A 22,640-nucleotide genomic window follows, 5' to 3' on the forward strand; every position below is an offset into this window, starting at 1 on the left:
ATGTAAATTTTATATATTGTCAGACAAATGCCAACGTCTCGACATTTAAAAAAAGTATTAAATGCATTTAAGTCGTTTTTGTGGGTGTCAATGATATGAAAATTAAAAAAAAAGCACAACACCAGCGATCCTTTTTCAAGGAAACACATTTATTCAATCAAGAGACAGGATCCATCAATAGGTCACTTAAATATTAACAAATTTACAGTCGTGAGGAATGTAATAAAAAAAAATACAAAAAAAACAAAAGCTCTCCTTATAAAAACCCCGCCCAGACAACACCAACCACAGAGGGGAGCTAGAACAACTTCTCGTCTTCGTTATTGTTCCACGCGCTCTTCAATTGGACATTTCACAGTTCGTCTTTTTCTGTGTTCGCCTATGAGGAGAAAGAAGACTCATGAAGCCACAAAAGTATAAAATTCAACGTATTAATAGCGAGTGTGCCAGAATAGGATTCTCACCGTTTCATCCTCATCTTCATCAGCATCATCAATTTCATCAACTTCATCTCCCTCAGCATCGTCATCTGCTGACTCTTCGGGTTCCTCCTCTGGTTCTTCTTCAACCTGCACAAAATACAGCCACAAAATTAAATGCCGTCCCAATGCCTTTGCCCAGACAGCGGTGCCTATTACAACAAAAATTGTCACATCACTTGCCTCCTCATCCAGAGGGATGTTCATGCTGAGTCGCAGCATGCGTTCTATCCTGTCTCCATATGCTTTGGTGTCAGCTAGCTGGTAGCCTGAACGTAGGGTGGCCGTCTCAAAGAGGACAGTGGCCAGGTCAGTGGCTGTCTGGTCCTCAGGGTCATCCTTAAGACACCAAAAACAAAAAAATAAAGTTGGAAATTCATTTCATATTGACAAATTTTAAGTGAAGCCATATTATGTCATTCAAGTCGCCTTTACATGTCTCTAGGCACCAAACATGACAAAAATCCATCACCCTCAGTCCACTTTCAAAAAAAGGCACTCAAATGGTTGCCATTTTTTTGGCTTTTTACAAAAGGTAATGAAGGAAAAACCATCTTGAAATGATCTTGAATATGATCTGTACCAAGCCTGACGAATCCAGACCCTACTTCTAAGACATCTTCACCACATAGATATAAATGCATACCATACAATTCCTAGAGAGTTTCATGCAAGAACAATATCATGCGCCTCCAACTTTGAGAAGAGACGCTCAAAAGGGTTGTTTTATATTTGGGGTAGGCTTTGCTACACATTTTAAAACAAGTCTGGAACTCAACCATCAGTCATATACCAGCATGGGAGCTGTAGATTTGATCTTGTTTTTCCTTCAGCAAATGTGTTAGCCTCACATGTTAAAATGAGTGTAATGTTAGCATTGTAGCTCACATAGCTATTTGAGCATTGGTGTATGTTGTTTTTAAAAACAGACACTGGCATCAAGGGTGTGCAACACGTTTTTGGAGAACACTTTCAATACACTATTGTGGAACTTAAGATTCCTTGTTACTCACATTGATTCGTTTGAGCATCTGCTTGATGAGTGGGTGTTTGGGATTGATTTCTAACGTTTTCTTCTGGCTGGCGTAGTAGCTGAAAGAGGTGTGGCATTGTTAGTTGCTGTCTGACCACTTTTTAGGGTCTGAAAAGATACCAAAAAAAAAAAAACCCTCACTTTGTGGAAATATCTTTTCCGGTCTGGTAAGCCTGTGCCTTCATGATCCGCTCCATGTTGCCTGACCAACCGTACTGACTGGCTACCAAAGCGCATGGAGAGTTTGTGAGCCTCTGGGAGAGCACGGCCTTTTCAACCTGCCCCAAAGAAAGTTGAAATCAACAATCAAAGCTCTCGTGCTGGATAATAAATTTATTTACCTTGTCCTTGAGCGCCTTGTCCTTGAGCCATGTGGTCAGAGGCTCGTATTCTTTCTCCTGAGCCTCACGCTTCTCTTTGGCTTTGTCACTCTCGTCAAATTTGACGCCCTCCTTGGCCACGTTCTGGAAGCGCTTGCCATCGAACTCCGGTAGAGCCTGGATGCAGTACTCATCCACTGGCTCCGTCAGGTAGATCACTTCATAGCCTTTCTTCAGCAGCCTCTCAACAAAGGGAGATGCCTCAGCCTGCATGGACAAACTCAGATGATCATTCCTTGCTTGTTTGTTGCCAAATTACTGTATTTTATGTAGGAGCATCCCCTCACCTCCTTCCTGTTGGTGCCGGCCATGAAGTAGATCTTGTCCTGCTTCTCCTTCATGCGCTCTACATATTGCTCCAGACTGGCCAGCACTGTGTCACTGTTGGAGGTCTGGAAACGGAGCAGCTTGGCCAGGCGGGTCCTGTTGGAGTGGTCCTCAATGACGCCGAGCTTGATGTTTGTGCCAAACTCCTTCCAGAACTTGTCATTGTACTGCTCCTCAGCGATCTTCTTGATCATGTCTAATGTCTTGCGCACCAGCTTCTTACGGATAACCTGATCAAAGATGAAGACTATTAGCTGCCTGTACCCTTATTAGATGGCACAATATTCTGCACATTTTAGGAGTCACTGTCCACAGCTCATGTTTCATGTTCATATCCCCTCAATTTAGTGAGATCTAAGGTTTAGAACAGGGATATAATACCATATATATATATATATATACACACACACACACATATATACATATACATACATATATATATATATAGGGTATTATATATTATTTTGACAAAACAAGCCCCCCAGTTTATTTACAAATAATTGCTGCTGTGATAGCCACTTTTGTGGATGAAATGCCCCAGAATCTATATTTAATATGCTCAACGACTGCATAATCTGTTGTCACCATGGCCAATGATAAGAGAGACTATCCCCTACTGAAGTCAGTCTACTAACAGTTTAATTATTAGTAAATATATGGCAACTTCACCTTCAGTAGTTTGTGCTGCTGTAGAGTCTCTCGGGACACATTTAGGGGAAGATCATCAGAATCGACCTGATAATTAAAAGAGTCATTGGTGAAATGAAAAGGCCAACTCCACTCAGCAGCATTAAGCATTAATGATGACTCACCACTCCCTTGACAAAGTTGAGGTACTTGGGCATCATGTCGTTAAAGTCATCGGTGATGAAAACTCTCCTGACAAAGAGCTGGAACAAGAAGACATTTTAGATGCAGAACTAAATAATAATGTTCTAATTGTTTCAGGCGCTGACCTTGATGTAGTCGTTCTTCTTGGAGCCGTACTCGTCAAAGAGTCCGCGGGGAGCAGACGTGGGCACGAACAGAATGGACTTGAACGTGACCTCGCCCTCAGCAGTGAAGTGGATGTGTGCCAGAGGGTCGTCACTATCCTGTCAGAGCACATTTTTTTTAAAACCACTGAGCCCACAACATTAGGAAAGCACTGAATACGTGTGTATTGGATCTCAGTAGATTGCTTAAGTCTTGTTCGGTGTCTCACCTTTGAGAATGTCTTATAGAAAGCCTTGTACTCATCCTCCTCAACCTCCTTAGCTGGTCTCTGCCAGATGGGCTTGATATCGTTCATCAGCTCCCAGTCCCACACAGTCTTCTCAACCTTAGTATTACAAAAAAACAAACAAACACCAGATTACAGCCAATAGTGGCAAGTACTATAATTTCACAAAATTGTGGATAATTACATGTATTAATTTCCACACCTTTTTGGTCTTGGGCTTATCTTTGTCCTCTTCTTCCTCCTCTTCTACCTCAGCCTCATCTTCTGCAGCCTCCTTCTCCGGTTCCTCTGTTGCCTCTGCATCCTCCTCAATGGGCTCCTCTACAGTCTCAGTCTGTCATGTATAAAACGGAACAGAATTTAATGTGCATACAAATACACTTACATGTGATATAAAGATGTAATTTACACTTGGTCCAAGTTACTTATGATTTGTCAGAGCGGTTCAGACTTGTCTGCACCCTTAAATCACTGAACGTGTTCTATTTACATGCATTTTGCTGAGTGCACTTTACAAGAACCAGCAACTACCGTAACTTCATGAACACCACATTTAGAGAGGGCAAATTCGCATTATTTGTTAATAAAAAAAGTTTGTCCAGTTATTTTATTTCCATTGTACTTAAAATTATAAAACTCTTGTCTTGTTCTCATGGACCCAATCATGTTTCTTCTCCCAAGTCACTGTGTGCAACAGCATATACATTGGAAAGCTAATTCATTACGATATTGATTTTTAGTTCCACTCCTAGTATGTATAGAGTAAGTCTGTCATTACCTTGCTGGCCCAAACATAGATGGGGAAGTTGATGAACTGTGAATACTTCTTGACCAGGTTCTTGATGGTCTCCAGCTCCAAGTAGTCTGAAGCCTCCTCTTTCATTACCAGTCTGCAAGATTAATAAAAAAAGACAGTTATTAAACAGCAATGGGTGAAGGGAAAGCAGTGTTACAACATACGTGATGGTGGTGCCCCTGCCCAGCGTATCCCCACGGGGGTCCTCGATGACTGAGAACTGGTTGGAGTCTGACTCCCAGATGTGCTGGGTACCGTTGTTGTGTTTGGATGTCACGATGACCTTGTCTGCCACTAAGAAAGCCGAGTAGAAGCCCACACCAAACTGTCCGATCAGCTCTGAGGTGGACTGATCCTCCGACTGCATCTCAGTCATCTTGTTCAGGAACTCGCTGGTGCCCGACTTGGCGATGGTGCCCAAGTTCCTCACTAGCTCGTCTTTGGTCATGCCAATGCCTGTGTCCGTAATGTGGAGCATATTTTTCTCCTTGTCGGACTTGGGGAGAACAAAATGGGTTTAAAAATGAACACCAGTGGAAAGTCAGAACAAGTATCAACATTGTGCATACTTTGATTTTGATGGTCAGCTCTTCGTTGGAAGCCATTGCATCTTCATTGGTGAGTGACAACAGGCGGATCTTATCCAGGGCATCAGATGCGTTGGAAATCAGCTCCCTGAGGAATATCTGAAGCGAAAAGTGAGCATTTAGTGAGTGACTAGCATTGACCCCCCCACCATCTAACAACCCCACTTACCTCCTTATTCTTATACAGGGAGTTAATAATCAGCTTCATCATGCGGTTGACTTCAGCTTGAAATACATGCTTCTCTGACTTCTCCCTGAGTTCCTTAATCTGGGCTGCATTCAATCCATCCAGCTGGATAGCTTCCTCCTCTCTGAGAGTAATAAACAAATTATTCACAGGTGAGACAACACACACAACCAACCAATCATGTGAATGCAAATGAAGACGCTAAGATCCCGCAGAGTTGACCGTGTGCGCACAAGCTGAACACAGTTTCATAAACATGACAGTCTCAGCACAAGCTTGGTCATCTTAACCTTGTTTAAAGGACCAAAGTGACACTAACCTTTGAACCACCTCATCATCTGTCTTTGAGCCATCCCTGCTTTTACCCAGGTCCTCGTCCACTGTGCCGTCCACGTCAAGCTCATCCTCAGCTTTCACTGCAGCTACAATTCATTAAAGTGTTTAATTGTACAAGTGAATGCTTTAGCCTTAGTTTTGTCAACTTTATGGCTACAGTTACACTGACAATGACATGTATGTAACAAACCTGGACTTGACACTTAATTCAAATTCATGCCTTTAGGAGATTTCCAGATAGATAATGGAGTATATCACATCAGAAACTTCCAGAAAGCCAAATGGGTATAATTATTTACATCGTAAACGCTCCACTAAGATCCATAATAGCGGAAAAGAGACAAGACAATCTATCCTAATGTTAAATCAAGCAAGTTTTAAGCAAATTAGCAGACAAATGAGCAGATAACGACACATCAATGCAGTCAAATCTAGCATAGCGGCTAACCACACCAAGTTCCTGTATGTGAAGCCTACATTGACAAGGCAAAGCCACTCACCGAAGGTCAACAGTGCGACTAACAGACCGACAACCCACGCCCGCTTCATTTTGAGATTTTTAGCTGGATTGTGAGTGCGAAGCACCTCAGAGCCCCAAAACGTGAATCGGTGCACGTTTGCACTGTCTTTGGCGAAAGAGAGACTACAATGAACCGCCCTCAGCGAGGCAACCCCACTCTAATAAATCTACATTCAGCGACCAATGGCGGCGCACCACGCACTAACTTGGACCAATCAGACCAGATATTACGCTACACTGTTGACCAATCAGCGTCGTCTACATATGTCGATACCCTAAAATCGTGGCTTGCCACCATTGGTCAAGAAGGAATATTCAGCGCATCACTTCCCTAAAATTACACATCAATTTAAAACAGTAGAAAAAATGCTATCAAGTTGTAGCTTTGATTTTATGACGCAACAGGTGGTTCAAAGACATGTAATACACTTTATTACTAATGCGATTGTTTTTTTCTGTGTAAATATATTTGAAATTATATTGAAAGCTCAACTAGCTACCTAAAATTCTCCAATATTCATTCACAAAATACAGTCTCGAGTTGAGCACATCTGCTCTGCATTACATGCATTTCACCACAAGATGTCACTATTGTCTCAAGAGGTTGTTATGTGTTGTATTCGTTACATAAACCTATATATTATGTTATACACGTATATTTGTTATTTACAGAACTGTACTACTTTGTTATCAGGTGACAGGGAAGGGATGTTGCGATACTGTACTCCAGTGGCTGAATGAATTACAAAATGTTAATGTGAATATGATCACTATCAAGATTCTTAATAATACATGAAAAACACATACATTATTATTTCCACATAAAGTGCATAATGCAAACACACCTCCAAACAGTGAATACTGGGTTTTCAGTCCATAACTAATACATAGACCATAGTGCCATAAAGGTAATGGTAATGGTTTAATTTTATTTGAACATGCATCAAAGGAGTACATCACATAATTGAGTTCACAGTTCCACATGTAAGCTTTGCATGGACTACCCCCATCCGTTTCACATGTATTGCAGTACATTTATCCACTTCCTCGATTCATTCATTCATCTGTGATTTTTAATACATAAGGAATTCATAAGACAGTGTTTTCAGAGGGTGTTGCAAAACTGTTCCTTTGTGATGTCACAGAGGAGCGGGCTTCCTTATGAGCGTGGCTATGAACTTCTGTGTTTACTTTGCTGGCAATGGCTCGTAAAAAGTGTTTCTTTGGGGGTAAGGGATAGCCACATTTGTTTACAATTCCTAAAGACGCCATCATCAGGCACAAGTGGTTGGAGTTCCTGATGCCCTACCAACAAAATTTAATACCAACAAAATTTTAATATGTCACACTGGACTGTTTCATGAATATGGGCCAGTATACAGCTGGACGAGCCGACACACTTGCTGAAGCCTGACGCCTTTCCAACGTTACTTGGTTGTGTGGAAGAGTCAGAAGAGCAGGCAGTAAGTAACAGTTTGCCAGTGTCCTAACTGTTTATTTTGTGTATTTTGTGTTAATACTGTGCCTCTCGCCCGAAGTCATTTGGGATAGGCTCCAGCATACCTCGTGACCCTTATGAGGATTAGTTGCATAGAATGGATGAATGGATGGAATATGCACCATCAGTGCACACACCCACATGCTCATTTGAAATTGCTAACATGGCAGGACATACCCGGATAATCCAGGCTGAAAATAAATAGTAGTTTGTAAGGTCAGGTTTTGAGAAAATGCCTCATTAGCACTGATAACTAGATATGTAAGTAACCTATGCACCCTTTATGTTGGCTTTATGCCGGGATTGGAACATACAATATATTGTGGTTACCTTTTCAGGACAAAATGCAGACAACAGCTGGTGAATGTCTCTCTATATGGACATACATTTTTGAAAACTTCACTTGTGTGGATGTCGTTGGAGTCGGTGTAAATTTTTTGTGTGTGTCTGTTGTGTCTTGAAATGTCTACATTCCGATAATCTGCCTGTCAAAAGATTCACTATTTTACATCAACACAAAAACATCACAGTCTGTGAGATGTGTAACCTGGAAGAGTTTGCAGCTGTGGAATGGGCAGATTACACATTTTCCAACATAATTGGTGTAGTTAAAATGAAGATGTTTGACCATCTTATGCCTTCTTAATGTATTATTTTGTAAAGACATTTGTTCATATTTCTTTTCACTTGTAGAAAGGTATTGTATTACATTTTGGAGTAATAGGTAATTGTTAGTTTAATGCATTATTTTAGCTGCTGTTATTTTAGCAGCTGTTTAGCTGTATAAAATTGCTCTTATACTGTAGTTATTACCCCATATTGCTACACATTAAGTTATTGTAAAACCAGAGAACAATAAAGAGTGTGGAGTGATTTTGGTCAAGAACAAATTTAGCTTTATTCAATATTGAAGTATTTCTCGCCACCTTATGTTGTCTATTTTTGATATGAGTTTTCCAACAGAAATTTATTTTCAGTCTCCCGTTCAATGTCAAAACGTATACAAGTGGTTATATGTTCAGTGAGTAGCATTGAATATATTATTCACTGCAGTGTTCTAATCTTGACATACTGTAAATGTCACGTGAAACGCCTTCTCCATTTTTCTCTAATTTAATGTGTAATATTCTTGTATTTTAGTATTCTATACTAAAATAATTATCTTTAAAAACACACAAAATTATTATTTTTTTGTAAATACTGCCGGTATGCTCGTAACCGGAAGCGAGTCGCTGATTGGCTGTGGGCTTCCCACACGGAAGTGACGTCAAAGCAACGTTGATGGTATTGACAGTGGGAGATTGTCATCTTCGTCTGTCAACTAGCTTGAGTTTCAGCAATCATGGCGGCCTTGTCAGCGCATTTGACGTGTCTCCTTACCTATAGGGTCTCTCTTCAGAAAACCACGCGGCTTTGTTGTCACGTCCTCAAAGCTTCCAACCACAGGGCTTGTGTGTGGAAACGGAATTTTGGCGCGGTGTACGGTGGACTTTGTGAACTGTTATCACGACAAGCTAGCTCTCAGCTGAGGACCACCTACTCATCTTCATCAACTGTGTCCAACAGCTCTTCAGAGAGCTTGTGGTCTCTTTATAATGAGACCAAAAAGCACACTGAAGGTATGACGATTTGAAAGTTCTCTATTTGTGTTTGTGACATTCATTATTTTTAAACTCTTGTTTCCAACTGCACTGAATCACAGAGCTGTTGGTAATGTTTTGGTTACCTTATTTAGCTACACGGCAAAGGTAAACACACATGATAGGTAAAGCCTATAGTCACGACTGCATTATGTATGTTATTAACTTATTTCTCTTTTCTCATTTGTATTGTATTCATAACTCATTAACCATACAGTGTTGCAGCAGTTGACAACTCATACAATTATTTTTATATACCATATTGACCCAAACATTAGCCCCCCCACAAAAAATAGGCAGGTCAAGTTTGAGTCATTTTTTTAACATCCCTCTATTCTAACTATTCTCTTTATCTATCCTCTATCCTACTGTCTACTACCATTAATCTGATCGGTTGAGGCAGAAGGCCGCCCCACAGACCTCGGTTTCTTTCCTTTTTCTTTCCTTTTTGTGCTGGTTCATGTCAGGGTTCACTTGGTTTCCTGCAAAGTGCCCTGAGATAACTTGTATTGACTTGACTCAATTGCCTTGACAACCACAATAAAAAAAAACAACAACATTATTGATATTTCTCTCCTCTCAGATGCCATCCCGTCCATCACAAGCACCTCTGTCGACCCCAACACCATCTTCGCCAACAATGAGATGAGCCTCAGGGACATTGAGATCTATGGCTTCGACTATGACTACACTTTGGCTTTCTACTCCAGTCACCTCCACACCCTCATCTTCAACATAGCACGGGACATCCTCATCACTAAGCACAGGGTGTGTGTGTCCCTTCTAAAACTATTGCTTCTTTGTTTTTAAATCATGCATTATCCATTTTCTGTATGGTTTTAATTATTTCACCTAACATCAGCATCTAACATTAACATTGCATCATGCAGTTTGACTACATTTTGCTAAATTTGTAATTTCCGATTGATTTTCTTCAATCAAGTATCCAGAAGGCATAAAGAATTATGAGTATATCCCCGACTTTGCTGTGAGAGGACTTCACTATGATGTCCAGAAAGTAAGAACTCTTATTTTTTACACTTAATATTTAGCCAGAAAAGACTAATTGAGATGAATAACCTCAATCTTTTCCAACGGAGCACCATCCCTTTAGTGAACACTGACATTGTTGTGATAGGCACTGCTGATGAAGATTGATGCATTCCACTACATCCAGCTGGGAACCGTGTACAGGTATCAGCAATATGCACGCTCAGGTTAAGCTTGCTTCTGAAAAATTGTTAAAAGGCCCTAAATTTAATTTACATTCCCAACTGACTCTTTCAATGATTATCACTGTTGGAAAGTTAAATGTCTCATATTTTAAGTCAAGGTTTTATGAAAAAGAAATGTATATAATAATTTAAATATTAATTAAATGGAAAAATTGCCCCGATTGGCTGGCGACCGGTCCAGGGTGTACCCCGCCTCTCGCCCCAAGACAGCTGGGATAGGCTCCAGCACCCCGTGACCCTCGTGAGGAAAAAGCGGTAGAAAATGAATGAATGAATGAATGGCTGGCGACCAGTCCAGGGTGTACTCCACCCCTTGCCAAAGTCAGCTGGGATAGGCTCCAGCATACCCTCACTACCATAATGAGGATAAGCAGCATAAAAAATGGATGAGATGGAGAAATTGGATGCAATATAATACAAAATTATTTTTTTCCTTATCCTATGTTATTATGAAACAGAATTTATTTATTTATTAAAATGGGACCTATTATGCTTTTTCCACTTTTTTGACCTAAGAATGTAGTTAGAATGTTGAACAACAATGTTCTCATCTTCTCTGGAAAACAAACTCCAGGCCCCTTACCAAATGCGAGTCTGTATTTTGTGCTTTTAATGTGACGTTGTTGGAAGCTACTTTTCTGAGACCTTCGTTTGGTGTAGTCAGACAGAGCGTAACCTGCAGACCTTTTATTGTGAAGGCCAAATGTGTTATGAGTAGTCGTCATTTTTTCATGTTAGTATTTATAGTCTGGATTTTTTTGACTTAGCCTGTAAGCCCAGTTCTGATTGGATTTTGGTGAAGAGGAATATTGTGGAATATAGTGTTAGTTGCTGGGGCCACTTGAGTAAAGAGTTTGGCTCCTCAACACAATGCATTTTCAAAAGAGTAATACATTTGTATCACAAAAATGCCTCCTCAAAAATAATCAGACCTCACAAGTGGCTCGGCTACTTTCATTACTTTCTCTGCGTTTTTATCAATGTGCGCTATTGCCTGACCTTTTGTTGTGTGTTTGTGTGTGTGTGTCATAAAGAATGCTGCGCCTCTCGTATCTTCATCCCGCTGGGGAACATGTACAGAAATAAGATCTTCATCACAGACGCAAAATGGACAGGTGAAAGTGCATTGATAGGAACAGAGAGAACGCTGAGGGATTTGTGAGGTTTGATTTTTTTGAGGAGGCATTTTTGTGCTGCAAATATATTGCTCTTTTGAATGTGTATTGTTTTGAAAAGCCAAACTCTTGACTTAAAAGGGGACCTATTATGCTCAGTTTCCGACCCTTTGAATTGAGTTGTGGACTGCTATAGAGCAGCTACACTCAATAAACTGCACAAAAAACTTCCTATATCTTCCAGAATCTACACCTATTCCAGCCAAAACGGCTAATAATGATATACTATAATCTATTTAATAATAATAATAATTTATTCCACACCCAGTTGTGATTGGTCACACTCCCAAACTACTACTGCAAACAACACTTTCTATTTCAGTGGGTATAGGAAGTGATGATAAATGAAGTATTTGGAGAGCTGATTGAAAAGTGTTGAGGAGCTACTGCCAGTAACCATTCGTCCACCATGCAGCCTTGGCTCACAAAATATTTTTTTTAAGTGGATTTCGCAAGTGGATTACATTTCGCATTGTGTAATTAATACTCACGTTCTGCAAAATCCTAAGGGGTCTTCATGCAGTTCCCGACGAGGAAGTCATTGCCATGTATGAAGGCTGCCATGTCCCCCTTGAAATTATGAGTGACTTTTATGGCAAGGTGAGATCACTCCCACATCGATTGCATAGCTTGTGCAGACATAAAACGTTTGAATCAGCAGGTATTCTTTTCTCTACTGCAGAGTTCTCACGGCCACACCATGAAACAGTTCATGGACATCTTCTCCATGCCTGAGATGACCCTCTTGTCATGCGTCAACGACTTCTTCATGAAGCACAACATCGACTATGAGCCGGTGCACCTCTACAAAGATGTGAAGGTGAACTATCTTGATCACTTTGGTCAAATGTGCTGACATGATTGAGCCAGCGTGTGTTGACGCATACCAAACAAACTCATTCACACAACACTTGTTCCAGCTGTCTCCCTAATTTTAGCTGTTTGAGACCAATGTCTAATTATAACTCGGCATGCATTCCTTTGGACATCTGTGACTGTGCCCTCATGGCTGTCAGAAACCAACACTGTGTTCATCCATCGAGGAGGGCTGCTCTTTTTTCTGTGTGACACTAAATCATCTTTGATGGATCGCTGTCATTAAAAGCCCTCACACATACGCATACACACAAAACTAAAAAAAACAGACAGTGCTTCAATAGCACCGCTCATGACTTTTCAAGGACACATTTTTGATAGTTTCTTTATCCTAACTTATCCCTAACCAAATTGTTATTAAGCACCTACCATGCTAAGTATTGGGACGCGCTTCTTCATCAATCAAGTCGTGTCGTTCTTAATTATTCATGTTTGAGTAGTTGTATGCTTCCATCTTTGCTTGGATTAGTTTGGTGTGGACTGACTTGAGAGCCCTGGTCTCTGGCCCTGTCTCAGTGACCTCTGACCCAGTAGAGTAGCCACACCATATTTTCACTGTTGGTGTGAATTTCAACTGTCTAATACTTTTGTCGGGCGGTCGAGTGGTTAGTGCGCAGACCTCACAGCTAGGAGACCAGGGTTCAATTCCACCCTCGGCCATCTCTGTGTGGAGTTTGCATGTTCTCCCCGTGCATGCATGGGTTTTCTCCGGGTACTCCGGTTTCCTCCCACATTCCAAAAACATGCTAGGTTAATTGGTGACTCCAAATTGTCCATAGGTATGAATGTGAGTGTGAATGGTTGTTTGTCTATATGTGCCCTGTGATTGGCTGGCGACCAGTCCAGGGTGTACCCCGCCTCTCGCCCGAAGACAGCTCCAGCACCCCCGCGACCCTCGTGAGGAAAAGCGGTAGAAAATGAATGAATGAATGAAGATAATATTTATATTAGTATTAAAATTATTGCCAGATTAATCAGAAATTAACTCATTCAATTCCAGCCATTTTTCAAAAAAACATCCCCCTTGTTACCGTCCATTTTTGATGATCAATAGACTATTGTGTTCTTGGGCCATATAGACATGATATTCACCAAAACAAAGATTAGACTCTCATCTTCAGAAAAAGTTTCCACCCTTTTTCGTTCTTATGTACTTAGCAGTAGAACATAGGTAAGTTTCAGCAAAATACCAGTTCTCAACAAAAAAATATTTTTTTTTTGTGAAAAGATACATTTCAAGCATAACTTTAACTTGGACACATATTTAGCCATATATTGAGCCAAAATGTCTGAACAACTCTGCCACAACACAAACACCAAAAAATTGTTGTTTTACATGAAAATACATATTTTTGCAAATATAACGCCATGAACATGACAATTTTTACATTTGCAACTAAAATGTGAAAATTATGGGTGTGCGCACTAGAGGGGCTCCGATCGATCGGCCACAGATTGGTATCGGCTGATATGAGTGAAAAAGGACGGTATTGATATCAGCCAATACTTGCTTTAAAACGGCGATCCCCTCATATACATGTGTTCAAATTTCCCTTCAATGCAGAACCTCCTTCACGCAACAGGGGTCCAAGTCTTTTCACTTCACGGTTGCTGCATAGCACTCTTTTACAAGGCAAAGATGTAGGCAAGACAGGACGGGATTATATAGGTCAGTAATAATTTATAAATATGTGATAATAAAGTAATAACTACAATAATGAAAAAATAACTTGCTGCTAGGTGAACACAAACTAAGATATGATCATAAATTGTTACTGCACTTACAGAGCAGGCAAGCAGTGTGGATTATGTAGACGTGGCTTAGCGTACCACCTTTTCCAACAGCTAACTGCCACGATCCAGCGGACTGCAGAGCAGCGGAGCCATGTACCACCGCTAACCACTTTAGAAGGAGATGGGGCGGCCCCACAGCAGACATAAGCGCGTTTGTAGCGCTAGCATGATGACCAAGCTAAAGGCTAGGCCGTGAATCCGATTCCACCCATGACATTATCATTCATTAGTGGTGAGTACCTATACACTTTATAATTTAAAATGCGTTTAGTAAATGTGTGAGGCATATTGTGCTTTTATGCATTTAGCTTATTAAAACTTTCTCTAAAACGAGGTTCTAGAGCTGAATCGAATCTAATAATAAAGTCACTTTCATTGCAAATGTTGATAAGAAATTGGACGAGAACATCAGTGTCAAGCAAGTGGATCATATAGGGGCGAGTGAGCCTGCGTAGCATACTGTGGTGCAATCCAGGCTTCATTAGTCTCAAAAATAAATATTTTTATTGCCATCTTTATTACTCGCATTTATTTGCCTAGCGGGGCTCTACTGTCTACAGTATCTCCCATAACTTAGTAAACCCCTTATGTTTCAGTGACCGCTTTATTATTATCTTGTCAATACTACAATACCATAGAAATAAAACTTGGATATACTTTAGAGTAGTTGATAGTCACTTTACTATCTACTGAGCATGTTTTTATTTTCTAAATATCCTCATTTACTGCAATTAAAATGCTTAAAAGTGAAGGGTGTAATGCTTTTGCAAGATACTGTGTCTGTTATGGTTGCTCCTAAATGAGCAATGCTGGTGAAGAAAATCTCTTCATACCTTTTGGGATTATATTACAATAACTTTCAAGGAGCTGTCTTTCAAAGTCAGCTTTTTTCATTTGTAATTTGTATTCACACATGTACTTTCGAGTGTCGCTTATGCAGCTGAATGCTAAACACAACACCACCTTTGTTATGATGTCTCTGTAATTTTTCCTCACAGGAAGCCATCAGAGATGTTCACGTCAAGGGTATCATGTACCGAGCAGTGGAGGCCGATATTGGTAATTTTTCTCTTATTTTTTTTTAAACAAAACATTGCATACTAAAGAGATTCAGGCACATCTGAGCCCAGACATTGGTATAAAAAAACATACCTTGTTGTTATTATTACTTGAGTTAATACAGTATCTGTTTATTGTGTTCCAGGCAAATACATTTGCTACGGTGAGCAGAGCCAAGCTGTTCTGAAGAAGTTGTCGGAGCATGGGAAGAAGATGTTCCTCATCACAAACAGCCCCTTTGACTTTGTGTAAGTCAACAAAGTAACATACTTAAGGCTGTAATTAACACAATTAACCTAATCAGGATAGCTTGTTTTCATGACAGTGTAAACCAGTGTTGAACACAACACAGAGCAGGACTGTAGCTTGAAACTTGCATGTCAAAGGATGGTGCCAATAAAGGTGTCTCCACAGTCTACAGTAACCTGAATGAGATGAGAATACGCCAGACTTGACTTGAACAGCTTTAATATCAGCAGGTAGGGCTGATATTAGTGGTTTTAGTTGGCTTTTTGAATACAAAAAGCTCAAGAGCCTGCATACTATTTTCTGGCCCCCTCATACTTATCTGTCTTATTGACTGTTTATGTTCCTACCAGCTCACAGCTCCTTTTAACTGCGCCTCGGTCTAAACGTTAATCTCAGAATGATAGGGCCGTAGCTATTTGTTTGTTATTGTTTTTATTGATTTATTCATTTTTGTTGTATTGTTTTTATTGTTTATTATTAGTGTCATTACTCTACTACTCCGTTTTACTTTTAGCTGTACAACATTATTATGCATGTGTGCTTTTGTGTTTTATTGGCTGCTGTACAGCACTTTGGGCAGTTAACTGTTGGAAATGTGCTATGTAAATAAATTTGACCTTGACCTTGGCTCTCGGGATTGTCAAAAGACCGCCGTGTTTGGAGTGTAGGTTTCTAGACGGCGCATAGGGTACAACTAGGTCAACCAAATAGGAAGATGCCAATCCATGTAATATTTTGTAGGCAAGTAACAGAATCTTAAATGAACTGGGAGCCAGTGTAAGTTGGCTAGTACTGGAGAAATATGGTCAAATTTACACGTGCTGGTGAGTCGGGTGGAATAAGTCGTGCTGCGGCATTTTGTACTGACTGCGGGCTTTTCAAACTTGACTTTGGAAGACCGGAACGCAGCACATTACAGTAATCAAGGCGTGGCGTGACAAATGCAAGTGGATAGAATAGGCCATATCTCAGCGATGTTGAGAATATGAAAACATGCTGTTTTGGTAACATTCTTAATGTGCTTATGAAAGGATAGAGTCGAATCGAATATCACACCAAGACTCAGTGGTGTCCTTAAACAGGCAACTCTGTTTAGCTGGGCCAATCGGCATCTCAGTTTTGTCAGGGTTTAAGAGTAAAAAGTGACAAGACATCCATTGTTTGATATCAGTGAGACATGCCTCAAGATCTACATCCCATATCCGCCACTGACCCAGGCCTGTTGAACTTCATCAGTTTGCATGTCCCATTGGGATTATGTATAAAGGACATTATGCAGCCATAACAAGTAACAAACTTATTATTTGCCCCCCTCAGGGATCGAGGAATGAACTACATTGTAGGGAGGGACTGGAGGGACCTGTTTGATGTTGTGATAGTTCAGGCTGACAAGCCCAGTTTCTTCAATGACAGGAGAAAGTAAGTCTCTCTCTGTTTGTACAAGCCGTGGCCTAAATATGGAGTGCTTCATTCCTAAAAGTGAATAACGGTTCTTTCTATGTGTCGCAGGCCTTTCAGGCGTGTGACTGACAAAGATGCGTTGCTGTGGGATCGAATACACAGGTTGGAAAAAGGACAGATCTACAAACAGGTGCTACTAACACATATGAATGACATCTGGATGTGTGATTTAAAGAAGTGTATTTAATCTTCACAGGGAAACCTTTATGAGTTCCTAAGACTGACTGGATGGAGTGGCTCCAAAGTACTGTACTTTGGTGATCATATCTACAGCGACTTAGCAGTAAGCAGCACTCCAACACACAACCCAACACATTTTAGAACCGTGCATCATTGGATTAGAATAATGTAGCATTTCACAATCTATGACACATCTGGCTGAATGTACTTATCTTAAATAGGTATTTTCTAACTGTGAATGACATATGAAATGGGTAGAAGTTGTGCTGCAGATATTAATTAAACAAAAATTGACTTTTTCTGCCATTCTCAAGTATCCTGAGAATATACCTTACACTTAGGGTGTCACAAGATCTATCGCAATTAAAACCTGACAAGATTTCTCATTAAGAAAACAAAACCTTCTCGTGGGCATTAGGCCTGGGACGATAATGAATTAATCACACAATAAATGAAAATGAACTTGATCATTTTAAGCAAAAAATGTTTTTGTGCTGGCATCACTTTGTGATAGCTGCTTCCAATTCAATGAAATATGATCAATAGAGGCTGTACGGTGGATGTGTGGTTAGAATGTCGGTCACACAGTCAGGAGTTTGGGAACGACTGGATTCAAATGACTGGCATCTCTGTGTGGAGTTTGCATGTTTTTACCATGTGTGTGTGGGTTTTCCTCCCACAATCCGAGAACATGCATGATAGGTTAGTTAGCGACTCCAAACAAATTGTCCATAGGAATGATTGAATGATTGTCTGAAATGATTGTTTGCTTGCGACTAGTCCAGGGTGTACCCGTCTCTCACCCAAAGTCAGCTCTAGCATACATCTGCACGACCCTGGTGAGGTTAAGTGGCATAGAAAATTGATTGACAAATATATTCACTACATGATCAATGACAGTCCCATCAGTGTGACTTAAAAAACGAGCTTTCTGCTTCAGTGGAGCTTAGAGCCACTAGGGGGTGTACTATATCTGTGGATTGTTATAATATGCTATAGTCTTAACATCATATTTTATGTTTGGCAACCGCGTTTTTTTATATTCAAAGACATACTGTAGAGTAGTGGAGTGTTATGAGAGAGAATAGGAAGACCTGTGAAGTAGTGCTGCATTGGTTTGTTTGATGCCAGGCGCTTTAATGGGGGTCCCCTGGCATATATACAGTATGTACATGTAATTTACAGCCACTTTAATGAGAATCCCCAGGCATATAAGAAGCATACACAGCAAACACGTTCAAATTTACAGCCATTATTGTCATTGCGGCTTATCTAAACCTGCAGCCTGGCAAGAGGCCATCAGTTGTCTTTGAGCCTAAAGTGGCCATCATTAGTTTTGCAGCAACAACAGCATCATTAATATGCGAATGAGCGTCTGATCAGCTGTAAGTGATGTTAATGAAAGGCAGAGTTAACATCTCTGGCACAATGCCTCGCCTGGTGGCTGGTGGCCAGCTGTCAAACATGTCGCCTGGCTTATTTAGGAAGATGGAGCATCGTGTGTGTCTGCTTTTTTGCTGTGTGTAGTGTACACTGACGACAGGTCTCTGTTCTGAATGTATAGAGTGTTTTTGTGCCGAGGTCATTACTGCAAGTTTCTTCACATCACAAACTTCCTGGAGACAGATGCAAAAATGTTCCATTCCACCTTTTTTTGCAGGTTTATCAGTTCTTGTGATCCTTTTTTTCCCAGTACTTTTCCCTTTTGCACGGTGCTGGTGCTGTAGCTTTACTGCAGTTTGTATTGTTCTTATATTATTAAAACATGGACATTCCATTATTAATTTAGACAAGCTCTTTTGTCTTGTAATTTGTGACAGTGCCATAAGAAGTCATGGTAGCATGCCACTGCATCGCCAAAATTCCAAATAAAAACATCACAATATATCATAGCAATGCAGATAAACCCACTAGTGACTGTGAGCTGAAATGACTCGTTTTTTTTTGGTTCTGAATCACCCTCTTATTGGTCAGTGGTGGGCGCAAGAATGCAGGAAGAAGGTTTGCTCTTGGAGTTGTAAGTGAAACTATGTTAATAAACATGCAGCAAAGTGTGCTGTAGTTGTGAATAATAACATGGGCAATATAGAAGGGTACATTACACTGTGCATACACTTATTAGTATTTTTCACCACACACAGATATTGCTACACTATTATAGATAAACCCTCATGCATTCTTTAAGGCTTGTCTCGTCCTCATCAGGATCTAACCCTGAAGCATGGCTGGAGGACAGGAGCCATCATCCCCGAGCTGAGGAAAGAAATCAAGATCATGAACACAGAGCAGTATGCGCACATGATGAGCTGGATGCAGGCGTTGACTGGCCTCATTGAAGAGATGCAGGTCAGCAGATGTCACTTTCAGTCTGTTTGCCATATTTATATCTGCCATTTACATACAGTACATTTTCTACACTCTGCTGACACACAGGTATACAGAGATGCTGCCTCTCAGTCTGTGGTGGAGGAGTGGATACGAGAGCGAGAAGCCATGAGGTAACTACATTATTGCCTACATGCACTTGGGTTTGTTTGTGTATACAGGTGCATTTTAGTAAATTTGAAAAAAGAAGAATTTGTTTTCAGTTCAGACTAAGAGACCAGTAAAAGGTCCAGGAAGCCTTTGCAGTTTACATAGAACATAGAAAACCCGTTTGACATTCTAATAACAGTTTTTAATGTCCTGTAGCCATTACAAAACACCTGAGTAGTCACCTGTATACTAGTATTACATAAAATTGTAGATATGATAAGCAATAATAAGATGTAACTCAAGCACCTTGGAAGTTCCTTGCTGTAGTATCAGCCTATTATCCATCCTGAGTATGACAGTCGTCACTTGATTGATTTACAGGCCAGTCTAACAATCTACCATACATAGACATACACTTCAACGATACTGCTAGCTTTTTTTACTCCACATTGCACACTGCACAGCCTACGGAATCTATGAAGTGACACAAGAGGCAGCTGCCCCTTCAACTCTTAACTATCTACCAAGCTAACTACTTCACCTCCACTTTGTTTTTTTCTAAATTTAAGAATAGGTTTGAAACTAAGTGGGGAAGAAGGACAAAGTAGGAAGCTAAAAATATACCACTTCCACATCGAATGGGAGGATGACTTTTTTCACTATGTCAGGCCGGACTCATCCATAGCTGACTTTATGGCTAGTAGTGGCCAGAATACTACTTGATGACTTTCAATATTTTTGACTAATAAAATTTTAATCACGATGTAGCGATGGCCGACAGTACAGACTTAAATAAATTAATACATTACCGCTGCTGTGTGGGTTACTACGCCCAATTATTGGCCTTAACTAGGACTGTGCCTGTGGTTTTCCATATCCTCAGTATACTCCTCCGAGTGAAATCTCTGACCTAGCTTTTGTACCCAGCCTCTAAACCATGATGTTGAACAAGGGTCTCAAACTTATTAACCACAATAAATGAGGGACTGCTGTACTGCACAATAATACATGTTTGTAGTGGTGATATTTATAGACCTGGAAGCAAGAGCACCTATTACAGGAAGAGAGTATTAATCCACGTAAAACGGTTTCACCGTGCCTCAAATAGCAAGTGTCTTCACATCATTGATTTGTGTAATTTTGGGGTACTAAGAACCCAACCAAAAGATGTTGTTCATTGTTGAATTTTTTTGTATCCGAGCCAATACCCTTCCCTTGACCAGATGTGTTTGTCCTGCCAGGCCACACACCAAAGACATGTTCAATCCTCAGTTTGGGAGTCTCTTCCGCACCTACCATAACCCCACGTACTTCTCACGCCGCCTGTCACGCTTTGCCGACATCTATATGGCATCCATCAGCTGCCTGCTCAACTACGACTTCCAGCACACTTTTTTCCCCAGACGCACTCCCCTGCAGCACGAGTCTTCCATCTGTCCCGGACGAGCTCCATCTGGGCCGGACCGCTCCTCTAGCAGCTAAGAAGTTTCAAGTAAGAAACTTTAAGTACAGGCACAGGTTCCATGATGTCCATGCAAATGTAGTGCATGATCTTGTAGTTACTTTGCAACCATGTCATGACAGTGAATTTAGTGCATTTATTGCTTTTAGGTGCAAGACAATCAATGAGTGCATTGTAAATTGACAGAATGTAAGAACTGCACTGATTGTTGTTACTGACTGTTGTGTGTGTGTGTGTGTGTGTGTGTGTGTGTGTGTGTGTGTGCGTGTGCTTATAAAAGAGGACCTATTATGCCTTTTCCACTTATCTGACCTATAAATATTGTATTCTTGTGTTAAATGATGCCAACGTTTCAGTAATGAAGACGATAGGGATGGCTCTGTATACTTGGTTTCAGATAGTTTTTTCTAAAACTGGCTCGCTGTGACGTCACAAGGAGCCATGCTACCTTATATGGACATGTGCTCTAGGGCAGATACGCTCTCCCCACAGCTCAGCGTTGTTTATGGTTGTTGGCTATGGTTCCCAGTTAATCTTTCTATGAGGCAAGTTCAGGCAGAATCACACAAGACTGTTTTTGTGAGCATGAACATGAAATATCCTCCAAACTGTTACTGAAGCCAGAAGCAGCACCGGGAAACGTGAGTAAATGCGGACCTACCTTACCACTCTTTGAGTTCATACACCAGGGGTGTCAAACTCATGCCATGGGGGGCCGAGACACTACAGGTTTTTTTTTTCCAGCCGTTCACCAAAGCAGGTGATTTTAATGATTATCCTTACTTTGGTTAGAGGGACGGAGGTCAATTAAATCACCTGCTGGAGAAACTGGTTGGAAAGAAAACCTGCAGTGCTTATAGGCCCTCTGTCGACACGTGTGTCGTACTAAGTCAGACATTTCCAGCAAGTAGCTCATGAGCTACCAGTTGCTCCTTGCCATTTTTAATGTACGTAGCTCTCCAAAAGGTTTTAAAATGAGAAAGTGGGGATTGTAAGCAGTCAGGAAGTACAGTACTTAGGAGCACTTGGGAGTGGGACCAATCACAGCGGAGTGGGTGTGCTCGGAGGCGGAATAAATGAAAACAGACCGTTTTGGAAATCCAAGTAAATACAGTTGTCATAGGTGCAGATTCTGGAAGATCTAGAAACTTTTCTGTATGGGTATGATGTAGCTGCTCTAGGAGTCCACAACTCAATACAAAGGGCATAGAAATGGGCAAAATAGGTCCTCTTTTAAGGAAAGCTGTAGTTTCACAGTCTTAACAATAGGCGGTGCAACACATCTGGTGTCAACTCATGCTAGTGTTTTTATTTTCTGCCGCAAAGGGCATTCTTTTCTGTTCATATGTGACATTTACATTACAAAACAGCCTTAATCATCATTGTCAATAGCGTAATGATACGATATTTATTAGTAAGTCAGTGTAATGTGGTCCATATTTTGTAATTAAACGATGTACCATGCTGTGTTACTGACTACATTTCATGTAGCTGAATAACTGAACACCAACACTATGATGACTTGCGGAGGCAGCATAAATGAGGTTTGTCTTCATGAAAGTTAACTTTTGCATAAAGTATTTTAATGATATGTCATGTAAACATGCTGGAATTCGTTTTATTTTATTATTTGGGGGGGGAGGCAGAGTGGGTTTCTCAAGGCTTTTGT

The 22,640-nt window shown here is 40.6% G+C and overlaps 2 protein-coding genes across 5 annotated transcripts; one reads left to right on the forward strand and one right to left on the reverse strand.

Annotated features, from left to right (window-relative positions):
- Positions 1–131: 131 nt before the first annotated feature.
- On the reverse strand, positions 132–6,017 carry hsp90b1 (heat shock protein 90, beta (grp94), member 1). Its single transcript, XM_058075595.1, has 18 exons — positions 5,848–6,017; positions 5,331–5,433; positions 4,994–5,135; positions 4,807–4,923; positions 4,402–4,733; positions 4,220–4,331; positions 3,644–3,775; positions 3,424–3,540; positions 3,176–3,313; positions 3,032–3,109; positions 2,889–2,954; positions 2,180–2,449; positions 1,854–2,099; positions 1,654–1,790; positions 1,493–1,571; positions 663–818; positions 465–569; positions 132–379 (listed from the first exon to the last, which is right to left on the reverse strand). The coding sequence occupies exons 1-18, from the start codon at positions 5,894–5,896 to the stop codon at positions 353–355; spliced, it is 2,406 nt and encodes an 801-aa protein (XP_057931578.1). The 5' UTR covers positions 5,897–6,017; the 3' UTR covers positions 132–352.
- A 954-nt stretch (positions 6,018–6,971) lies between these two features.
- nt5dc3 (5'-nucleotidase domain containing 3) lies at positions 6,972–22,592 on the forward strand. Of its 4 annotated transcripts, none has more exons than XM_058076098.1 (15): positions 6,972–7,330; positions 8,932–8,984; positions 9,589–9,773; positions 9,949–10,023; positions 10,144–10,199; positions 11,925–12,015; positions 12,098–12,235; positions 15,084–15,144; positions 15,290–15,392; positions 16,711–16,812; positions 16,903–16,984; positions 17,051–17,137; positions 19,240–19,380; positions 19,468–19,532; positions 20,751–22,589. In XM_058076098.1, the coding sequence occupies exons 3-15, from the start codon at positions 9,651–9,653 to the stop codon at positions 20,989–20,991; spliced, it is 1,365 nt and encodes a 454-aa protein (XP_057932081.1). In that variant the 5' UTR covers positions 6,972–7,330; positions 8,932–8,984; positions 9,589–9,650; the 3' UTR covers positions 20,992–22,589. The 4 variants fall into 4 exon arrangements, with proteins under 4 accessions (XP_057932081.1, XP_057932079.1, XP_057932080.1 ...); XM_058076096.1 differs by having other exon boundaries at positions 8,752–8,984; positions 20,751–22,588; XM_058076097.1 differs by lacking the exon at positions 8,932–8,984 and having other exon boundaries at positions 20,751–22,588.
- Positions 22,593–22,640: the final 48 nt, after the last annotated feature.

This window comes from Doryrhamphus excisus, chromosome 6 (genome assembly GCF_030265055.1).
Source record: "Doryrhamphus excisus isolate RoL2022-K1 chromosome 6, RoL_Dexc_1.0, whole genome shotgun sequence".
NCBI classification, from domain to species: domain Eukaryota; kingdom Metazoa; phylum Chordata; class Actinopteri; order Syngnathiformes; family Syngnathidae; genus Doryrhamphus; species Doryrhamphus excisus.

Bases quoted from the DNA above. Each gene is read 5' to 3' on its own strand.
- nt5dc3 (XM_058076095.1), top strand. From the start codon at position 8,708: ATGGCGGCCTTGTCAGCGCATTTGACGTGTCTCCTTACCTATAGGGTC. The intron at 10,200-11,924 runs GTATCAGCAATA...CAAAATCCTAAG, and splicing joins CAGCTGGGAACCGTGTACAG to GGGTCTTCATGCAGTTCCCG. The intron at 15,145-15,289 runs GTAATTTTTCTC...ATTGTGTTCCAG, and splicing joins AGCAGTGGAGGCCGATATTG to GCAAATACATTTGCTACGGT.
- hsp90b1 (XM_058075595.1), bottom strand. From the start codon at position 5,896: ATGAAGCGGGCGTGGGTTGTCGGTCTGTTAGTCGCACTGTTGACCTTC. The intron at 3,314-3,423 runs GTGAGACACCGA...GTGCTCTGACAG, and splicing joins TCTATAAGACATTCTCAAAG to GATAGTGACGACCCTCTGGC. The intron at 2,100-2,179 runs GTGAGGGGATGC...TTGTCCATGCAG, and splicing joins CCGGCACCAACAGGAAGGAG to GCTGAGGCATCTCCCTTTGT.